Source organism: Giraffa tippelskirchi, chromosome 2 (genome assembly GCF_054371585.1).
Source record: "Giraffa tippelskirchi isolate mGirTip1 chromosome 2, T2T-mGirTip1v1.2.pri, whole genome shotgun sequence".
Lineage (NCBI taxonomy): Eukaryota > Metazoa > Chordata > Mammalia > Artiodactyla > Giraffidae > Giraffa > Giraffa tippelskirchi.
In genome coordinates this window covers 81,203,331-81,226,819 of record NC_137276.1, presented here as the reverse complement: position 1 = coordinate 81,226,819, position 23,489 = coordinate 81,203,331, and the positions used below count along the sequence as shown (strand labels likewise).

At 38.6% G+C, this 23,489-nt stretch overlaps 1 protein-coding gene across 1 annotated transcript in view; it reads left to right on the top strand.

Annotated features, from left to right (window-relative positions):
* RYR2 (ryanodine receptor 2) overlaps positions 1-23,489 on the top strand; it is an 849,571-nt gene that overhangs the window by 767,744 nt on the left and 58,338 nt on the right. The window contains exons 85-89 of the mRNA XM_081569302.1: positions 3,591-3,671; positions 4,893-4,981; positions 6,360-6,488; positions 18,796-18,900; positions 21,758-21,839. Of these exons, the coding sequence (XP_081425428.1) occupies positions 3,591-3,671; positions 4,893-4,981; positions 6,360-6,488; positions 18,796-18,900; positions 21,758-21,839 (486 nt within the window). The remainder of the gene's footprint in view (positions 1-3,590; positions 3,672-4,892; positions 4,982-6,359; positions 6,489-18,795; positions 18,901-21,757; positions 21,840-23,489) is intronic.

Below are 23,489 nucleotides of genomic sequence, written 5' to 3'. Positions count from 1 at the left end.
CCTGAAATGAAATGATGAGGAAAATATATCTAGCACAATGCCTAGCACACTATAGTCACTAACTAAATATCACTGTACTCACTAACTAAATGCTAGCTATAAATCCATTTTTAAGTTTTTTATTCTTGGGGAATTCCCTGATGATCCAGTGGTTAGGACTCCATGCTCCCACTACATGGGGCAGGAGTTTGACCCCTGGTCAGGGAATTAAGATCCCAAAAGCCACAAAACATGGCCAAATGAATAAATAATACATTTTTTATTCTTTTTTAGTAGAGTTGTAATATTATTTAAGCAGCCATATTTAGATCATTCACAATGATACTAAAACTACACACATGGAATTAAATACCTAACTTTTCACTATTTAAAAGTATTTTTAGCCTTTATCTTTCAATTTTTCCATATGAAAAGTAAATATTTAAGTTCTCTAAAGATCTGTGATCAAAATTACTTCCTCCATGGCAATGGAGGCTCTTGAGATCCACTTAACAATAGATTTTAGGGAATTGTTTAATGCAGCCAGTCTCATGTTTCATACTACTCACTTTTTTATCTCCACATTATTAGAGATATTGACATAGCAAGACCCTATAACACTGGAGATCTTAGTGTTCTGGAGTCTATGATGCTAATGCAATTGTTAGAGTAGTTAGGGTAGTCTTTTTATTTATTTCACTAATTTTAGTAACAGTTATTGTTAATTAATTATTAACAATTAAATCTTTTCTGGAGATAGGTCTGCAAATTTTGAGCTATATCTATGGACAGTCTAAGTAAAAACAACTTTGTTTTAATTGAACTTAAGCAAAACTTTGTGTACTTTTTTATTAATTAGATAAACCATTTCGAAGTAGAAAAGCCTTTTAAAATATTTTAATTTTATTAAATCTCTAAAAGAGGAATTACGTTTTATTGGTAGCTTGAATAAATAAGGTCTACCTAATATTATTTCCAGGTGAAAATTTTATATTTTTATAATATTTGGTCCATTAAAATTAAGGCAACTTTTTGAAAATATAAACGCACTAAACACCTAAGTTCGTGTAACTGTATTTATCACATAGGCATGTTGTTCCCATCTTTATTTAGTGTCATTGCCACTGCTCCTAATAATACTAACCTTTCCACAATTGATTAAAAAAGGATCAGATAGATTATGTTGAGCCAGTGAGGTATACAGTGTATATTTTCCATTCATTTTATAGATGAGAAACCTAAAGCACAAGGAACAAACTCATCATCACAACAGTATTGAAATAACTTTCCCCTTTATTACAGTGTTAGAAATAATAAGCCCGTTATAATTGAAAACAAAACCAAAGGAGTGCCCTTCACAATAGCTACATTTGGCCATCATGAAGCTATTGCAAATAAGATATTTAAAATGTAAGAGCACTTTCAACTACATTTTACTCCATTTTGTTATTTCTTATTAACCTTAGTTTCCATCTTACAATGGAATTTCTTTTGCGTACATCACAAAATAGACTGTTGCTCGTGTACCTTCTGCAGACATAAAGCCATCCTCCATCTTTGTTCCTGCACCACCTACAGGCAGCATGGGCAATGGCAGCATTTTAATCAGATAGGAATGTATTCATTAAGCAGTAGCACCCTAGTCAATAACCTGGTATCGCCCGATCATAAATGAAGGTTTGGCCTGCCCCCTTTCCCCTCCCTTCTCTCTCTTGTTCTGCTGTGTGCAGCGTGTCCAATGTACGTGAAGTCACTTGTGTGTGTTTCGGTGTACAGTCTAAAAGATACTGTGCATGCCAACAAAAAATAAAATGTTACGTTATAAATTAATGTGTATTGTACAGAGCATTTCTAGGTACACTGGTAGACTACATGTTTATTTATTTCAGCAGTAACTTTTCTGAATACTTTCTACCAGGGTTTACTTATTCCACATTGAAGTTATGAAGATTGATAGTATGTCCTTGGTTTTATTGATTCAATTTTCTGAAAATTGAGAAAACATTTTAGATGGGTTCAACAAGGAAAAAGTGAATAAGTCTATGTAACTAACTCATATTTTGATTTAAGTATCATTTTAAAATATCTTCATGAAATGATACAAAGTGTCATCAGTGAAGAGTTAGTTTGTTTACTATTCTAGACTGTTCCTTTTTTCCTATCCTGTCATGAATGTAAACATTGAGAAATGGGCTTATCAGCCATGTATTGAGATTCAAAACAAGGCACATCTAAACATTTAGATTTACCATGTCACATTTATAGACATGGTGATCTTAGTTTGGTCACCAAATATCGTATCTTGCAGGCTCATAGGGAAACCAGTACAGTGATTTTATGTACTTTTTTTAATGTTTATATTAGTTTTCAAAATGGTTTTGCTTCCTAACCCTCCCATTATATGAAGCCTCTCACTTTGAAAGTCACAGACTGCAGACTGGTAAGTCCATCACCTCTCTGTCATTATGATCATTCATAATTTCAGTTCCAGTAAACACATGATCATTGCATAGTTTTCTTTCCTAGCCCAAAGTATTTCCAGTCGGAAAAGTTATTATTATTTTTTTAAATACATGAGTATATTCATTCACTTGCCAAACAACATTTTTATGTTTTTTGTCATTTTGCTTTCTAAACAAATTGAGATTCCAGAGCATACACTCATAATGTTGACAGTGTTTTTCTCACAGACACTCTATGCTTTTAAACTCAACTTTCATTTGTGTGGTGCCGGTTTTTTGTTTGTTTCCTTCTTTGTGTTTTTGCTTTCAAAGTAACTTGTGATCAAGGTACATTTAAATTAAAATAGAGGTGAAATATCTGAACCCTTTCCTGAGGCTTCATCCTGGCCACCACATGTATAGTTAGTGTTGAGTGATGCAGAACACCTCCAATGGCTCTGAGATGTCCTCCTTTGCACATTGCTTTGTTAGGTTTAGCTCTCTTAGCAGGAGTCAGCAAATTCTTTCTTTTGGTTTGATATTTGGAGTTAGGTCTGCTTGTCAGTTCTTCCTCCTCTGGAAGGAATGCTACAACCAACAAGCACTCTTTTTGGACAAGCTCATGAGAGAATTCATTGAAATGAGTTAAGAAACATTTTCTAGTCATTTAGAATTTTCACAGAAATCCTTGAATTACTATGTGAATACAAGAAACTCTTAGCCTTGTTTTATATATATATATATATACCGAACGCCTTTGTATTGAAACATTTGGTCAGACTCAAGGAACAAAGCAGATTTAGCTTCCATATTTGTAAGAGATGCCGAGCTCCTACTCAAAAAGAAAGATAGAAAGAAAGGGGGGAAAAGTTCAAATCTCTAAACCTCTTCAGGTTGTTTCTAAAATGTTGCCAAACCCATGCTGCTACTTTTAACAGAGAGAGATCTGAGTTTTTAAGAGTCAAATGTTCTTTTCTTACCAAGAAAAAGTGCATCTATCTGTCAAGCGCATGATCTTAAGAGCTTCAGATAGAAAAATGGCTATGATTTGTGACTGTTTTTGGTTCAGACGATGCTAGATGCACATGTAAGTTTGATGGAGGTGGGGATAGAAAGGGAGGTTGAGGCTAAAGTGGTTGATAACATTGGGTCCCTCTGGACTTCCTGCAGGAGAAAAAGTTCTGCAGGATGATGAATTCACCTGTGACCTCTTCCGCTTCTTGCAACTGCTTTGTGAGGGACACAACTCAGGTTGGTGAGACCCCAGACCGTTCATGATACCCAGCAATAAGCATGTTGAAGCCAGTGGGATAACAGGAGCCTCTTAGTTCTAATTATTCTGCTTCTTCTAGGTCGAGAACAGTTCTTGAACAATGAGCATTGGCCCTGGGGTGTTTTCTATGTCACTTTGAGTCTTTCAAAGTCCTTTGCTAGCTATTTCACTTAATTCTTTATTTTTCCCCTCTAAATAAATCCTTTTAAGATATTGATATTCTAAAGAGAGAAATTTTTGGTGATAAAATTACAGTAATGCTGAATTTTCTAAAGGAATGATTAGTACACTATTGTTTGAATGGTATTGCAGGCAGATTCTTTACCATCTGAGTCACCAGGGAAGCCCATTTGAATGCCATATGTGTATAATCAATAATTTGAAAAGCAAAGCTCTAGAATAGCATTGATTTGTACATTTTACACATACATGCTATTTTTTAATTAAAATTGTTTTGCTTGAAGACAATTTTTAGATTTTAAAACTGTAGTGTGCATATTTGATATAAAGAAAATCTCAAGAAATTTTATTCACAATATAGACTTTCAAAACATGAATTTCATAGTTCTTATTAGTTGTTCTCATGCTGGAGAAGACAGCTGATAGAAAGATGCAGATTGTGAAGAAAGATGTAGATTAAATACAATAAATAGCTGTGGAGACACTGTAGGTTTATTTCTTTTTTACCTCTTCTCTTTAACTGGGGAATCTACTTCACTATGTAACTTGCCATGATGTATTTCCATTCGTTGTTTATATATCGAGCTCTCTATCAGGCTTGTGCATCTGTGAAGGCAGGAGCTTTATCCTGATTTTTTTTTTTCTTTCCCCAACACTTAACACAGTACTGAAGAACAAGAGATTATGGAATGAATCATTTAATTACTCCATCCTACAGGATGAAAGTCCTTTTCAGTCATTCACATGCCCAGAGCTCTAGAGCAAGTAATCAGGAAACAGGTGTTAACAAACCTCTTAGGCGAAATTTGAATATTGATATTCTGTGAAGCACCAAGGTTTGTTTTTGAGGTGCTCACTTTTTGTGAAAAATATAAATTATTCAATGTTCAAACTATCAGATATAACACTACAGAAGCTGCAGTGATTTTGGTGTAGACATCATTTGCTCTTAGAATTATTCAAAGAATTCATTTTAAATTTTTGAATGCACTTTAATAACATCTTTTGATCTTATGTAGATTTTCAAAATTATCTGAGAACTCAGACTGGCAATAATACAACTGTCAACATAATCATCTCTACTGTAGACTATCTTCTGAGAGTTCAGGTATGTTGCTTTATATTAGAAGCAAATTAAAACGTTGGCTAGTTGGCATGATATGGCAATTGTGAAACTGACATGGTATAATGTGTTTTGAATTATGAGGTCAAAACTTACTGAGATATTTTATCTTTGATCACAGTCTTTCCCCAAATATTAGATTGAAACTGCCACTATTGTCTTCGCCTCTGATTCTAGCTCTTACTTTATTTTCTTTCTATAAGTGGGAATATTTTTTTCCCTGCAGTTTTTAACTTGATGGCATTTTAAACTCCTTTTCAATTTGTAAAGCATGAACATGCTCTTTTCCTTTCTCTGTGGTTGATAAATAAATGGGAGAAGAATATTTGAAACATTACTAAAAATGGGAAAGAAAGGCTTTCAAACTACCTAACATACACTTAAATATAGCCTAAGGTCAATTCTTTTTTAGCTCTCCAAATGTCTGATAAAAAAATTCAGCCTAACACTCCATCACTTAAAAATATCTTCGATACTGTAGTAATGTTCTCCATGTTACTAGAACTGAATCTGAAGGTGTAGGTCTCTTAACGAAATTTTATACTTTTATTTCTCATTTTATTTAGAAGGAAATCAGGTGTAGTACTTTTAAAATCACAAACTCTCTGTTTCTTCCTTAATCTTTGAATATGTAAAAGCACAACACTCTTACCTACAAGTAATGGAGAAAAAGTCTAGTTCTGAAGCAAATATATCAAGAAGCTTTGCTGAAAATGTATCTGTAACTTTCAAAATCATATCTCAAAACCTGAATGTAGTTTACATGGTTCCCCAAATTATATTATTCATTTAGGCAAATAAAATTCCTTTAAAATGTAAGTTATTGTTGAAAACATCCTGTTTGAACAGATCGATCATATTTAGATGTTTATTTACAATTGTTGTCAGTATTTATAAGGAGCCCAACCAGTTTCTTTCAGGGCCTTTACACAAGTCAGGAACATTCTGAAATTCTCATTAAAGAAATGTTACTGGCTTTACTGGAGAAAAAGTAGACTAGATGTTTATATTCTATGATTTGTCTAATTTCTGTGTTCACATAGTAATAGTTAACTGCTCTATGGATAAATATGCATTAGTGTTATGAATCCTTACGTTTGTGAATTTCAATGTCATCAGAGACAAAAAGTCATTTTTAAAGATAAAATTTCTGCTTATCTTCTCTCCAGATGTTATTTATATCTAGGGAGGATTTGCTGTATTTTATGTTTAGGAAAATCATTGAGAGTAGTATTTATTTCACAGATATTTTTGTTTGCTTCCAATCTGTTATTTAAAATGATTTCCTTTAAAGAGTCCAAAACTGGACAGGTCTTTGATAGTTTCAGAATGTGCCTTAATCCTATCATCTCTTTTTTTTCAGGAATCAATTAGTGATTTCTATTGGTATTACTCTGGGAAAGATGTCATTGATGAACAAGGACAAAGGAATTTCTCCAAAGCTATTCAAGTAGCAAAACAAGTCTTTAACACTCTTACAGAGTATATTCAGGTAAACTTTTAAACATTTCTGTTATTTGAAAAAGAACAAGAAAAAAGAGTCAACTGGTTAGCATTAAATTCCTTGGAAAAAATGCAGCATGCCTAAAGTATTTTCCTGCTCTCATCCACATTTCCTAATCACCTCTTCTGTAGAATCTTAGCCGATGGGTCATTTAAAATGAGATGTGAATTTATATGGAACTTGCTCTACCACTTGGTGGATTGAGGTATCATGAGATACCAAGGCATGAATCGTGATGTTGAATGTGTCGTATCTCCAACACCTAGTGTATATATTAAGCACTCAGTAAATATTAACGAAGAAGGAGAGAGAAGAAGTGAAGGAGAAAGGGCAGAACTTTAAACCACTTTTTATAGTATTCTTGTGAAAATGAGGTGGGAGTTTTATAGAAACTTTATAAAAAGGAAAAGAGCATTTAAAAACTTCACTTTAATGTATGTGTGTGTGTTGTCAACTGAAAAAAAAACTGCACAACCTAAAAGTTGGAAATTGTGTTTTATTTGGTGGACTTACTTAGGACTTAAACCCAGGAGACAGCCTCTCAGCTCTGGGTGACTGTTCTAAAAGGTAAGGGAGGAGCCAGGATATGCAGTTTTTTGCAATAAATAAATAAATAAACAAGTAGTCAGAACACCAAAAGATTACAATTCAAGAAAACCAGCCATCTCAGGTTAGTGAATTTTGTGGTTTTCTATTTATGGGAAGATGCCAGAGTCTGGGCTCACTGAAATAACTCCTTTGATACGCACTGTAACTCTCAGGGCCTGTATCCTGCTTTTCTCCATCAGAAATCTCCTCAGGTACACCGTTTCGGGTGGCTGCAGTGGCTGCTGGCTTGATGGCCACAGCATCCTTTGTTTACTTAAATGGCAGGTGGCATTCTTTGTCCACGCAGTATGTGTGTGTATGCATATATGTGTGTATATATAAAAATATATTACATAGCAGTGCAATGTGATAATTATAATATAGGTAAAATTTTCAAGTCCCATGAATAATATACATTTTTACATTGATTTGCTTTATATTCTTCTTGGGATAGACTTCTAGTTTTGACCTGCAGATTCTTAAAAGAGTTTATAAAATTCTTCTTTTTTTTTCCAGCAAGCAAAACTTAGCCATTTTCTAAAAGACTTGTGTCCATGGTTAATATTACTCTGACTCCATCACTGTGGTTGAAGTGCCATGCACAAAAACAAAATAGGAGGAAGAAACTTATAGTTTGCTTTGTCAGACAAAACATAATCTTAAGGAGGAAAGGTTTAATTAAAAACAACAGATTGTGTCTCCAAAGGCTGGCATACTTGCAGGTGTCTGTAGAATGGCTGAATGAGAGAACTCTTCATGGCCTCATGAAGCCACCAAGGCTGAGTGGTGCAGAGGAAAGATGGAAGCATGGCTACTCCTTACCTGCCCTAGGTTCACTCTCTCCTCTGTATTCATACCTTGGAAGGATCTCACTTTTTCTCTTTTCTCCTTGGGCAGGGAAGAGGATTCTTAATTTAGCATTTCAAAATGGAAAAGCCACACTTGATAATGCTTATAACTTTTCTTTATTCAAATGCAAGTGAAGTTTTAAATCCAGTCCAGACCACTCATGTTCCTATTTCCTTATCTTCCTTGGCTTCCATTATTGCCTTAATATTCTCATCAGTGTCTAGAAAGAGAGCAATACGATGTTTGGTGTGAACTGTCCTGATTAACTAATAAGATTGACTGATCTTATTGATTGACATTCACAAGCAAGTGAATTTTATAGAAACAGCAAATGACTTCTTATACCAACTGAAACATAAAAGCCTTTTGAGCCAAGAGTAGGCATTTCTTGGTTCCAAAATAAGTGAGAGTCATAAATTTATATAAAATTAGAAGTATCCTTTGACCTCTCAATATGCAAAATTATTTATTCTAACTTATTTATGTAAGATGAAAGGAAAAGATATATCCATCAAAGAGAGATAAGAAAGCCTTCCTAAGTGCTCAATTCAAAGAACTAAGGAAAACAATAGAATGGGAAAGACTAGAGATCACTTCAAGAAAATTAGAGATACCAAGGGAACATTTCATGCAAAGATGGACACAATAAAGGACAGAAATAGTATGGACCTAACAGAATCAGAAGGTATTAAGAAGAGGTGGCAAGAATACACAGAACTATACAAAAAGATCTTAATGACCCTGATGACCCAGAGAAGGCAATGGCACCCTACTCCAGTTCTCTTGCCTGGAAAATCCCATGGATGGAGGAGCCTGGTAGGCTGCAGTCCATGGGGTCTCGAAGAGTTGGACACAACTGAGCGACTTCACTTTCACTTTTCACTTTCATGCATTGGAGAAGGAACTGGCAACCCACTCCAGTGTTCTTGCCTAGAGAATCCTAGGGACGGTGGAGCCTGGTGGGCTGCCGTCTGTGGGGTCGCACAGAGTCGAGCACGACTGAAGTGACTTAGCAGCAGCAGCAGCAGACCCTGATGACCACAGTGGTGTGATCACTCACCTAGAGCCAGATATCCTGGAATGTGAAGTCAAGTGGGCTTTAGGAAGCATCACTACGAACAAAACTAGTGGAGGTGATGGAATTCTAGTTGAGCTAAATCCTAAAAAATGATGCTGTGAAAGTGCTCCACTCAATACACCAGCAAATTTGGAAAACTCAGCAGTGGCCACAGGACTGGAAAAAGTCAGTTTTCATTCCAATCCCAAAGAAAGGCAATGTCAAAGAATGCTCAAAGTACCACACAATTGCACTCATCTCATGCACTAGCAAAGTAATGCTCAAAATTCTCCAAGTCAGGCTTCAACAGTACATGAACCATGAACTTCCAGATGTTCAAGCTGGATTTAGAAAAGGCAGGGGAACCAGGACCAGGACAGTACTAACTAATCACTGTTCAGTGCCAACCAGCAGAAATAGCTCCTGTGACAAGTACATGAACTGAGAACTTCCAGATGTTCAAGGTGGATTTACAAAAGGCAGAGAACCAGAGATCAAATTGCCAACATGCATTGGATCATTGAAAAAGCAAGAAAGTTCTAGAAAAACTTCTATTTCTGCTTTATTGATTACAGCAAAGCCTTTGATTGTGTAGATCACAACAAACTGTGGGACATTCTTCAAGAGATGGGAATACCAGACCACCTGACCTGCCTCCTGAGAAATCTGTATGCAGGTCAAGAAGCAACAGTTAGAACCAGGCATGGAACAACAGACAGTTCCAAACTGGGCAAGGAGTATGTCAAGGCCGTATATTGTTACCCTGCTTATTTAGCTTGTATGTAGAGTACATCATGCGAAATGCTGGGCTGGATGAAGCACAGGCTGACATCAAGATTGCTGGGAGAAATATCAATAACCTCAGATATGCAGATGACACCACCCTTATGGCAGAAAGCAAAGAAGAACTAAAGAGCCTCTTCATGAAAGTGAAAGAGGACAGTGAAAAGCTGGCTTAAACTCAGCATTCAAAAAATGAAGGTCATGGCATCCAGTCCTACCACTTCATGGCAAATAGATGGGGAAAAAATGGAAACAGTGACAGACTTTATTTTTAAGGGGCTCCAAAATCACTGCAGATGGTGACTACAGCCCCGAAATTAAAAACCCTTTCTCCTTGGAAGATAAGCAATGACAAACCCAGGCAGCATATTAAAAAGCAGAGACATTACTTTGCCAACAAAGGTCCATCTAGTAAAAGCTATAGTTTTCCCAATAGTCATGTATGGATGTGAGAGTTTGACCATAAAAAAAGGCTGAGCGCTGAAGAATTCATGCTTTTGAACTGTGGTGTTGAAGAAGATTCCTGAGACTGCCTTGGACTAAAAGTAGATCAAACCAGTCAATTCTAAAGGAAATCAGTCCTGAATATTCATTGGAAGGACTGATACTGAAGCTGAAGCTCCAATACTCTGGCCACCTGGTTCAAAGAACGGACTCTTTAGAAAAGACCATGATGCTGGGAAAGACTGAAGGCAGGAGGAGAAGGGGATGACAGAGGATGAGACGATTGGATGGCATCATCGACTCAGTGGACATGAGTCTGAGCAAGCTCCGGGAGTTGCTGATGGAAGCCTGGTGTGCTGCAATTCATGGGGTCACAAAGAGTTGGACAGGACTGAGCAGCTGAACTGATTTGTATATCACAGAACATTCTAAATGAACATTCATGGGTTAGCAGGTGAAAGAGCAAGGTTTATTATGGCCGGTTCATTTTTTAACTTCTCTCTCTCAGTATGTATGTATGTTTACACACACACACACACACACACACACACACACACACACACACACACACACACATATCAATCAAGAAGTTTTGATTTAAGTTTTGCCTTATCATCATATTTATTGATTATTGATGATACTATGAATAAAACCTCATGATTTCCTTCATGCTTATTTTGATCTGGCTTTCAGTTGACAGCATTGCATATTGGTTTTTAACTTCAATTTTTGCTAACTATAGAAAATTATATAAGGGGGAAATCCAAAATCATCAAAAGAAAAGTAATCTCTACGATTTCACTCCGAGTTTAACAAAGGGAAAAGAAGAACTGCTTGAGTAAGAGGACATTTTATTGTCAAAATTCGTAGAGTAAGACAACAGGATGACTGGGGAGAAAAGAGAAAGTTGTATTTGTTGTTCCACAAGAAGGTCAACTTGAAAGTTGAAGTTGACTTGAAAGTACTTGACTTGAAGTACTTGAAAGTAACTGCCTTCTGACAGTTAGCCAAGTGTTTTTGTTTGATTTTTATTTCATTTATTCAGTGTATACATACATATATACATACATATATATCAGCTCAGTTCAGTTCAGTTGCTCAATCATGTCCAACTCTTTGCGACCCCATGGACTGCAGCACAGCAGGCTTCCACGTCCATCACCAACTCCTGGAGCTTGCTCAAACTCATGCCCATCGAGTCGGTGATGCCATCCAACCATCTCATCCTCTGTCATCCCCTTCTCTTACCACCGTCAATCTTTCCCAGCATCAGGGTCTTTACAAATGAGTCAGTTCTTCACATCAGGTGGCCAATGTATTGGAGCTTCAGCTTCAGCATCAGTCCTTCAGGGGATATTCAGGACTGATTTCTTTTAGGATGGACTGGCTGGATCTCCTTGCAGTCCAAGAGACTCTCAAAAGTCTTCTGCAATACCACAGTTCAAAAGCATCAATTCTTTGGCACTCAGCTTTCTTTATAGTCCAACTCTCACATCCATACAAGGACTACTAGAAAAACCAAAGCTTTAACTAGATGGATGTTTGTTGGTAAAGTAATATTTCTGCTTTTTAATATGCTGTCTAGGTTGGTCATAACTGTTCTTCTATGGAGCAAACGTCTTTTAATTTCATGGCTGCAGTCACCATCTGCAGTGATTTTGGAGCCCCAAAAAATAAAGTCTGACACTGTTTCCACTGTTTCCCTATCTATTTGCCATGAAGTGATGGATCCAGATGCCATGATCTTAGTTTTCTGAATGTTGAGTTTTAAGCCAACTTTTTCACTCTTCTCTTTCATTTTCATCAAGAGGCTCTTTAGTTCTTCTTTACTTTCTGCCATAAGTGTGGTGTCATCTGCACATCTGAGGTTATTGATATTTCTCCCGGCAATCTTGATTCCAGCTTGTGCTTCATCCAGCCCAGCATTTCTCATAATGTACTCTGCATATAAGTTAACCAAGCAGGGTGACAATATACAACCTTGAAGTACTCCTTTCCCAATTTGGAACCAGTGTGTTGTTCCTGATAGCTTACAATGAACAATGTCGGATTCATGATCTCTAAAGAAGATTTAGCTTGGGAAGCAAGGACCAGACTTGATCACTCAAGAGCTTTCGTGTAGCAGAGTTTTATTAAAGTAAGAAAAGACATAGAGAAAGCTTCTGACATAGACATCAGAAGGAGGATGAGAGTGCCCCCCTCACTAGTGTTAGCAAGGGAGTTATATATTTTAGTTAATTATTACAGTAAATCAAAGGAATGTCTCAAGTTTGTGAAAATTTTACCAGACCCACTCCCACAGGTTACATTTTAGGATAACAGAATTAGAACTTAACCAATAGAAAGATCCTACCAGACCCACTCCCATAATTTACCTTTTAAAATATCCTCCTGCTTGTGTCCTCAAGCAGGATACATTGTTATGTCATCCCTAGTGTAGAGTTTAAACTGAGTTGTGTAATCATCAATTCTGGGCTTAAAGAAAAAAACGTTTTATGTGACAAAGACTAAGGATTGTAGAGAGAAAAAAAAAAAAGTTTGTCCTTTCCTCCTCCTTGAGAATTCCAGACCCACATCTCCTCCTAGAGAACCCTAGACCCCTCCCTCCTCTAGGACCCCTGGAATTCTTATCAACCTGCCTAGGAATTGACTGTCTCATTCTATGGCCAGTTCTGACTGTTGATTCTTGACCTGCATGCAGATGTCTTAGGAGGCAGGTTAGGTGGTCTGGTATTCCCATTTCTTTAAGAATTTTCCACAGTTTGTTGTGATCGACACAGTCAAGTTCAGTCAGTTCAATTCAGTGGCTCAGTCGTGTCCGACTCTTTGCGACTCCATGGACTGCAGTACACCAGGCCTCCCTGTCCATCACCAACTCCCAGAGTTTACTCAAACTGTTGCCCATCGAGACGGTGATGCCATCCAACCATCTCATCCTCTGTCATCCCCTTCTCCTCCCGCCTTCAATCTTTCCCAGCATCAGGGACTTTACAAATGAGTCAGCTCTTCGCATCAGGTGGCCAAAGTGTTGGAGTTTCAGCTTCAACATCAGTCCTTCCAATGAACATTCAGGACTAATTTCCTTTAGGATGGACTGGTTGGATCTCCTTGCAGTCCAAGGGACTCTCAAGAGTCTTCTCCAACACCACAGTTCAAAAGCATCAATTCTTCTGTGCTCAGCTTTCATTATGGTCCACCTTTCACATCCATACGTGACTACTGGAAAAACCATAGCCTTAACTAGATGGCAAAGTAATGTCTCTGCTTTTTAATATGCTGTCTAGGTTGGTCATAAATTTCCTTCCAAGGAGTAAGCGTCTTTTTATTTCATGGCTGCAATCACCATCACAGTGATTTTGGAGCTCAAAAAAATAAAGTCTGACACTGTTTCCACTGTTTCCCCATCTATTTGCCGTGAAGTGATGGGACCAGATGCCATGATCTTAGTTTTCTGAACGTTGAGCTTTAAGCCAACTTTTTCACTCTCCTCTTTCACTTTTATCAAGAGACTCTTTAGTTCTTCTTTGCTTTCTGCCATAAGGGTGGTATCATCTGCATATCTGAGGTTGTTGATATTTCTCCCGGCAATCTTGATTCCAGCCTGTGCTTCTTCCAACCCAGCGTTTCTCATGATGTACTCTGCATATAAGTTAAATAAGCAGGGTAACAATATACAGCCTTAACATACTCCTTTTCCAATTTGGAACCAGTCTGTTGTTCCATGTCCAGTTCTAACTGTTGCTTCCTGACCTGCATACAGGTTTCTCAAGAGACAGGTCAGATGGTCTGTTATTCCCATCTCTTTCAGAATTTTCCACAGTTTATTGTGATCCACACAGTCAAAGGCTTTGGCATAGTCAATAAAGCAGAACTAGATGTTTTTCTGGAATTCTCTTGCTTTTTCGATGATCCAGCGGATGTTGGCAATCTAATCTCTGATTCCTCTGCCTTTTCTAAAACCAGCTTGAAATCTGAAAGTTCACGGTTCACGTATTGCTTAAGCCTGGCTTGGAGAATTTTGAGCGTTACTTTACCAGCGAGTGCTGCTAAGTCACTTCAGTCGTGTCCAACTCTGTGCGACCCCATAGACGGCAGCCTACCAGGCTCCTTCGTTCCTGGGATTCTCCAGGCAAGAACACTGGAGTGGGTTGCCAGTTCCTTCTCAAAGGCATGAAAGTGAAAAGTGAAAGTGAAGTCGCTCAGTTGTGTCCAACTCTTCGCGACCCCATGGACTGCAGCCTACCAGGCTCCTCTGTCCATGGGATTTTCCAGGCAAGAGTACTGGAGTGGGTTGCCATTGCTTTCTGAGATGAGTGCAATTGTGCAGTAGTTTGACCATTCTTTGGCATTGCCTTTCTTTGGGATTGGGATGAAAACTGACCTTTTCCAGTCCTATGGCCACTGCTGAGTTTTCCAGATTTGCTGGCATATCGAGTGCAGCACTTTAACAGCATCATCTTTCAGGATTTGAAATAGCTCAACTGGAATTCCATCACCTCCACTAGCTTTGTTCATAGTGATGCTTTCTAAGGCCCACTTGCCTTCACATTCCAGGATGTCTGGCTCTAGGTGAGTGATCACACCATCGTGATTATCTGGGTCGTGAAGATCTTTTTTGTACAGTTCTTCTGTGTATTCTTGTCACCTCTTCTTAATATCTTCTGCTTCTGTTAGGTCCATACAATTTCTGTCCTTTATTGAGCCCATCTTTGCATGAAATGTTCCCTTGATATCTCTAATTTTCTTGAAGAGATCTCTAGTCTTTCCCATTCTGTTGTTTTCCTCTATTTCTTTGCTTTGATTGCTGAGGAAGGCTTTGTTATCTCTCCTTGCTATTCTTTGGAACTCTGCATTCAGTTGGGAATATCTTTCCTTTTCTCCTTTGCTTTTTCCTTCTCTTCTTTTCCCAGCTATTTGTAAGTTCTCCTCAGACAGCCATTTTTCTTTTTTGCATTTTTTTAAAATATTTGATTAGAACCTTAAATACCACATGAAGAAAATGTTTGTTTCTTCAAGAAAAATAAAATTATTTTCTTCAATATGACTTTCTGGTGTCCACCTGAGACACTTCCTGAACTTTTCACCCTCTCCCATGTTAGCGTGTTACCGAGTTCAAGCTTGCTCTGCTTGCCACATGAGCAGTCAATAAATCTGAGGGACAAGGTATTGAGGCAAGGAAAGCTATTTTATTCGGAATGATGTAGCCATACATTCTGGGAAACAAACTCACCCACAAGGACAATGCAGACAGTGAAGTGCAGTTTATTACACCGGTGGGCCCAAGGCAGAGTCTCCTCTAAGCCAAGGACCCCGACCAGTTTTTGTGAAAACCTTATATACCCTAAGTGTACTTGCTCAAACCCACCTCCCCAAGTTCCTTGAAACTAGTCTGGATAAAGTAAAAGAGAGAAAGGATCAAAGTTAACCCATGATTCATAAGCCTAGATAGTTAAACAGTAGACATTTATCAATAGGTCTGTGGACATACCCCTATAAGCATGGTGCAATTTAGGACTTTTTTCTGTTACAGAGATAATTAGCATATTCTTTTAGGAGAAGCAGAGTCTAGGTACAAGTCCTGAGGCTCCTTCATCGGGGGGTCTGGTTTTCCACTGCTATGTCGTTTCCATAGATACTGGGCATATAGCTCTAAGTCCACAGTCCGGCCCAAGATGGAGTCCTGCTTTCAAGATAAAGCCTGTTCTGTTTCCTCCTTCAGGAAAAGCGGCTGACTGAGAAGATGTCAGACTAATTTCTCAAAGTAACCATCTTATTGTGGTCTGGATGACAGGTTCTTTTATGGAATCAGAGAGAGAGAAAGAAGCCATGAGGAACTAAAGTCAAAAGGCAGAATAGAGAGGGAGAGGCAGTGAGGAAGTAAAGTAGAAAGGGTCTTCAGTCTTGGAAAACATCTCCAGGAAGGTTCAGCCTTGGAAAGGGATGTGTTAATCTCTTCCATTCACAGGTAGGCAGTGTCAAACTATCTCTTTTTGAGTTGAACAAAGGCGTTTTACTTTACAGTCAGGCAGAGGGTCAGGGTCCATTTAGGCAGGTCATTATGCATGATTGTTGTAACAAAAGCAACAAAAAGCAAGTCAAAGAAACAGTTCCAACATGGAGTCAGAATTGGCTTCTTCTCTACAACAATTGCCAACAATGGACCGCAGTGAAATCCTGAAAATCGGTTGCTTTGACCCAGAAGCCAGACAGGATTGATATACACTGTAAAACTGGCTTGGCCAGGTACACTGAATGTATTAACCTCTAAGTTAAGTGGTTCCTTCTCCCCAGTGTCTCTTCAAACTTGCTCTGTAGCCCATTTCTTTATCCTTCTTTGAATGGATCTTGTGCACCAGCCACTCTCAGATAAATAAAATTCCTTCAGTCACTTTGTCACAAGAAGTGTCTCACTTCAGTCATTGTATGGTGACACCATCACTGAACTCTTACCCAATTTAAAACTTCCCCTCATGCCTGATTTTATGCTGGAAAGGCCTTGTGGGCTGAGGGTAGAGGGCAAGAAGTAGGATCTAGGCTTATCTACCATCTCTCCAAGGGGCGTCTGTTCTTCCTCCTTCCCCTGTGAGCCACCCTCAGGCCTCCTCAGGGTTGGAACTGTGAAGAGGAAGAATAAGGGGAGGGAGGTTTTCCTCCAGGCTGTGGAATTCAGGACTGCACTGTGGCCTGGCCACCTGGGTGGTGTATTGTATTCTTACTCTGTTGCGGGGGCTTGGCTCTCCTACTGCTTCCAGTGCCTGGAAATGTGTCTTTTCCCTTCCAGTTTCAAATTATTCCACAATCTCTGTGCATCTGGTGGCCTCCATCCACCTCTGAAAATCACATTACCCTTTCAGACAGTTTGCTTGGCAATATTTCAAAGTCCTTTTGGACATAATGGCTCCCACTTAAGAAATCAATTTTTTGTTACTTTCCACCTTTTACACTTTCTAATACCAGGCTGTTACCCCAAAACTAGGTTCTTCTCTTGATGGATGTTGAGCCAATAGATACAACCAAAGATTGGGGGAAGGAAGGATTTATTATTACTTGCAGCAAGTAAGGAGAACACTAGGGTTCTTTCCCAAAGCAGTGTCTCTCCAAACAGCAAAATTGGGAAAGTTTTAAGCTAAGGGTACATGCATATTCATGAAGAGGCTTCAGCAGTGAAGAATTCAGACAGAAGTTGACAAGAGTCTAAGCTTTAGTTGACTGAAGTCAGGAGGGTCAACGTCATCATTCTGTCCCCCACCTGGGTGAGGGCCTTAGCTCCTGCAAAACTCAAGGACTGTATCAGGAGGAACTAAAACTCTGTTTTCACTGCACTATTATTTGACTGCCCTTTCTCTATTCCTGTGTTCCTTTGTTTCCTTAAGATCATTGATTACTAAATTCTATCCAAGGGCAAGCATTGTGACCAGGCTGAGATCACAAAAATGGCTCAGGCCAAAATGGCTTTTCTTATGTCAAAAATGATACTCCTGGTTCTCTTTCTCTGGGGACCCCCTAACCTATGTGATTACAAAATCATATTGCTGCCCAACTTCAGAAGACAGAAGTCAAGCACTCCTGATGGCTCTCTTGAGGCCTCATTTCTCTCTTGGTGTAAAGGAAGGCAAGGGTAGCCCTGTCCTCACCCACTGCTGCAAGGGTGAAGGTTGGAGAGCACTTTGCAAAGTCTGTCCCTTTTCAGGTTCAGCACCTTTATGTCTTAAGACTAGAAAGATTTATTTAGTTTCCTTTTGCAGGTACTGAATCTAGCACCTTACTTTTGGAATATGAAGACACTTGGCACTTACTGTCTTTGTTACTGAACCAAATTAGGGTCTGGTTGTCCGTGTGCAATAAAGCCAATCTGCTGATACCTGGTGCTGGTGAAGAAGAGTGCAGCATTTATTGCAGGCACCACATACGGAGGCCAGGACAGCTAGAGCTTAAAAGGCCTGAAGTCCCTGAAGGCTTTCTGGTAAAGGTTTAGAAAGACAGGAGGAGGGAGAGGGCTTGTGGGGTGTGTGATCAGCTCATGGACATTCTTCTGATTGGCTAATGGTGAGGTCATTGGGAGTCAGCATCATCAGCCTGTCTGGGTCTACATGTTGGTGGGCAGTATACAGTTAACTTCACCCACCTGGTAGGGGTTTCAGTCTCTGCCAAACAGCTCAGAGGACGTGGCTCAGAATATTATCTGTTGTCCTTGAGAAGGAACTAAAGGTCCTTGACTTTGTTTAATGGCTAAAGTATTATTATTTTGTCTTGCCTGTTTTCCTTTCTTTCTGCATTTTTCCCCTTATTTGATTAAATTTATTCTTTGACTAAAGTTTTTCTACAGACAAAAGGCAGGCCGAGGACATGAGTGGAGGTCTGCTTTGGGAGGGCCTCATAGGGTCCTGCTCAGTTATATCTTTTATCCTCAGCTCTAGGTCCTTAAGTGAAGCTTCCATTTTGACATCTTGTCAGTATCTTCAATGCAGTCCTCTCTTCCAGTCTCTTGTTGCTAAAGTAAAATCTATTATTGTAGTGTTTATTTTGGCAGTTAATTTATCAGGAATGACTGTTGTTTGTCTGTTTCTGGCCCAGGGTCCTTGCACTGGCAACCAGCAGAGTTTGGCTCACAGCAGGCTCTGGGATGCTGTGGTGGGTTTTCTTCATGTATTTGCCCACATGCAGATGAAGCTGTCTCAGGTAAAGTCACTGTCCTCTGTCAGCCTACGTGAGACACTGTATACTGTGATCATTGGCAAATTAAACACACTTTCCCATGTCAGAATATTATCTTTCTTAGATGACTTCTTTATACATGTTTTACATGACATTTTTTTTTAAAAAATCCTTTTTTTTAAAATAAAAGATTTTATGCAAACTGACAATAGGTGTGAGCCATTATTCAAATTTGACAATAAAAGATAAAGGAATTGACTATAATGGAGAAATAAAACAGTACAGTTGCCAAACATTGTACATTTTACAATCCTTCATAGACCCACTTCTCAATGATTACTCTCTGGAATTTTCCTCATCCTTACATATAATTGGAAGACGATTTGTAATCTGCTCCAAATCTCTCGTTAACGAGAAACAGTTTTCTTATACGGTCATAAACAAGCAGTTGTTCTCAAAAGATGACATTCACCAATTAACCGGACATATAACTTAATGAATGTCAAAGAGAAAATAACAGCAGTACAGATAGGCAAATGATGAAGAAACAGATTTTTCACCATGCTTAATGTTAATCTGGGAGCACATCTTGGAAACATCAGCATGCTGTTTTCTCACTCCTGTATTACATGTGGAGTCAGAGATACATGAATAGAAAGACTGTAAATATAAATCTTAAGTAAATATGTCCCTTTGATGCAGGGAATTTTACTGGGATGTCCTGAGATCTGACATATCTGTTGAGTGTGGATACCTGTCAGGTGTCAAGAGAGGAGAGAATGCTAGATTAAAAGTCAAAGGACCACCAGTGCAGCCCCCACAATTTCATTCATGTGTCCATCTCTTCCTTGAGTCTCCTTGCCTCCATCAAAGTGAGGAAACTCACACCTCCACCCTGCCCTCCAAGCTGGAAAATATTGTCAGAGAGCCAGGTGCAGGTTAAAGTGGCAAGAACAGATTTAATCAGTGATAACTGTCACTGTAGGGAGAAAAATCTAGTGTGAGCTGAACTCAACTTGCACTTGTACAGAGATAATGGGAGGAGGAGGGGATGATCAGGGCTCAGGGAAGAGAAAAGTTATAAAAGGTTGGTCAGGGTAAACATGATGGGCCAGCTGTGTCTCCTAGCTGGCAAGTATTGACGTTAGCATTCTACCTCCTACAGAGCCTGGGAGACAGATTCTAGCATCCTCAGATGTTGGCTGGAAGAAATAGTAAATTTTTTTGGCAGCCTTGAGTTTTCTCAGGCAAGCACCCTAAGAGGGCCTGGGGTCTTCCTAGTGAAGTAGCTTTGAGCTGTTAGAAACCATGGTCGTGTTTTGTTCTAGCCTTTTTTTTTTTTAAGTGAAGTGTAGTTGATTTGCTGATGAGATGGTTAGATAGTATCACTGACTCAGTGGACTTGAATTTGAACAAACTCCTGGAGATAGTGAAGGCTAGAGGAATCTGGCATATGCTACAGTAAATGGGATCACAAAGAGTTGGACACAATGTAGCGATTGAACAACAACAAATAGTTGATTTTCAGTGTTGTGTCAATCTGTGCTATACAGTAAAATGACTCAGTTATATACATATGGACATTCTTGTTTTTTAATATTCTTTTTCATTATGGTTTATCACAGGATATCGAATATAGTTCCCTGTGCTACACAGTAGAATCTTGTTTATCCATCCTATAGTTTGCATCTGCTAATCCTATCTCCCAGTTGTTCAAGGCTTTATAAACCAAGATTAAAGCCTACTTGGAAGAGGGCCCAGAGGAGTTGGCTAGTTTGGTCAAGGAGAGAATCTTTGTCAGTATCTAGTTATTGGTAACTTCTGCCAAATAAGGAAATATCATGATTACTTTCATCTAATTGCTAGTGACATTTTAGTAAGTAAAGAAAATCAACATGAACCAAATTTATCACAAGAGAGTTCTTATTTGGATGTATTTCCATCGTTTTATTAACATCTAGCAGTGATACCTAGCAGTTGTTTATAATTTGTAGACCTAGTCAAGGTACCAACTATTTAGAAACAAAAAAATATCATCCTTCATACAATGTTGAACTGGCTTCCTGTGTAGAAAGATTCATGTGAATAAATCAATACCTTGTGTGTATATATATATGTATATGTATTTTTTTAAAAAAACAGTATAGTTTTAAAATAAGAAAAAGCTCTGATGATGCATGGGGTTATAATGTAGATATCAATATTCCATGTTTGCAGGCACTGAATCTAAGCATAGTGATGTTTGTACACAACGTATCCATATAAATTTTTTTTTTATGGTGAAAAATCAAAGACAAAAAAAAACAGAAAATTTTAAACAGAGAAATATCCAAGAGCTTAATCAAGTTGGTAAATAAGATATATTGTTTGCCATTAATACAGGTAATACTTGTGAACATTTTTTGGCTAGATTTATGTAGGGTAAGTTTATCTCATATCACTGTTATGCCTGTGTTTTCCAGAATAAGTTAATTTTTACAACATGTATATCATCTCAGTGTAGTAAGTTAGAAAGAAGAAAAGACAAGTCTAGTGTTTTCAAGGACAAGAAAGATGCACAGTGTTCAAAAGTACCTGAGTCTTGCCTGCCTCACCCCGGGGTCTCCACCATTGCTTTAGTTCTTCCATACTCTTGTTAGATTTATTCACTGTCCTTACAAATACTTTAAAAAATATGAGTTGGAATCAATAGTAAATCCTCTTTCATTCTGAAGTGTGTATTTTTAATAAGCTGCAGACTTTTATTTGGCTTCTTTTTAGCTGTATAATACTGTAAAGTCTGATGTTGGTAGAAAGGTATTCTTTTTGTGAGAATAAGTATGACATTCTTGCTGCATGATTTTCTCATGTTGTCTCAAATGCACTGTGTTAACACTTTCAGGACTCCAGTCAAATTGAGCTACTAAAAGAATTGATGGATCTTCAGAAGGACATGGTGGTCATGTTGCTGTCCATGTTGGAAGGTAGTTTTGATTTATATCTTCAAATCCCCTCTATTCTTTGAAGGATTCTGTATGTGCTTGCTCTGGGAGTCAGTCTGCCACAAAGGATAAAATATCAGTGCCGAAATGGGACAGATACCTCAGACTTATTACCTGCTTGACTACTCTTTTCTCAAGTTAGGTTTTTTTTTAATTTAAAAAAAGAAATCCTGCCAATCTCAGGTCACAAAGCTATGGAGTGAAACCAGCAGTACTTCATTTATAGTGGTATTTTTCATTTCATAGTGATACCTTAAAGGGTATGCTCTTCAGAGAGTACCTTAAATTGGGTTTTGTTTGTTAGTCATTTTGTTTGTTTGTAAGCAGTAGGGATTACAGATGTTTGGGGACACTCCAAATGCGTAAATTGCTGCTTTGAGCTGACTGCCTTACAGGTCCTGTGGGTCCTTAAATTTCTGTGGGTGGAGAAGGCAGTAGAGAGCACCCCACCCACCAAGGCTGGTGGCAGCCTAAGTTCTCCCTGCAACGTGCCTCTTTCTTGGGTTTTCGTTCTCTAACTTTCCACCTTATTTTCCTTTGCTACTGTGTTTTCTTTCTATCTCAGGCAGTAAATATAGTGGGTAAGAGATTGGGTTCTGAGATCTGTCACCAGCACTCACATCTCACTTTCTGACACAGGCAGCGTGACCCTGACATGAGTAACGTCTCCGTTTCTCACTTCCCTCCTCTATCCTGAGACGGAGCTCAGGATAGCTTCTGAGAGCATTCCGTGAAATCATGTGAATGCGACCAGAGCCCCTACAGAATGTCTGCTATTATGTTCGCTATCCTTTTTTCTTAAGTCCTTCCTAATTTCTTTCTCTCACTTAGTCTACCCTGCATTAACTAATTAAGGTAGTAGACACACCTTGCTCTAGGACTTTAAAGATGCAGTGTTTGCTTGAAACCTTTAGCTGGCAGCCACTCTATATCCTCCAAGCACAAGATCCTTTTCCCGGGACTTCAAGTTTTAGTCTATATAGTAGCAACACAGCCATAATAACTGAAGGAATAATGAGTTAAAATTAACCTCATTTAAGTACTTTTTCATCTGAATACCAGGTTTGTGAATTGGATAGTATCATTATCACTGTTTTGTAAATAGTGCAGAGAGGCTAAGAAATCTGCCCAGGTTGCTGTGCCAGCAGATGGTGGGATCTGGATTCAAACCCCAACAGCACGGCTCCTGAGCCAATGCCTTTTTTTTTTTTTGGCTGTGCTGCGCGTGACCTTTCTCTAATTGGGGTGAGTAGGGGCTACTCTCTAGTTGAAGTGCTCAGGCTTCTCATTGTGGTGGCTCGCTCTTTGCTGAACATGGGCTCTGGGTGTACCGCTTCAGTAGTTGTGGCCTATGGGCTTAGTTGCCCCAAGGCATGTGGAATCTTCCTGGACCAGGGATCAAACCTGTGTTCCCTGCATTAGCAAGCAGAATCTTAACCACAGGACTACCAGGAAAGCCCTTGGGCCCATGCTGTTAACTCTGGTGTTTACCACCTTACAGATGAACTCCACAAACCCATCATCCTGTATCTTTCTTCTGATGCCGGTCTTTGTGTTACATATCACATTCTGTTCAAGGAATGATGACTCTATAATTTAGGGTAATATCTCATTTTCTCAGGCTTATTCGTA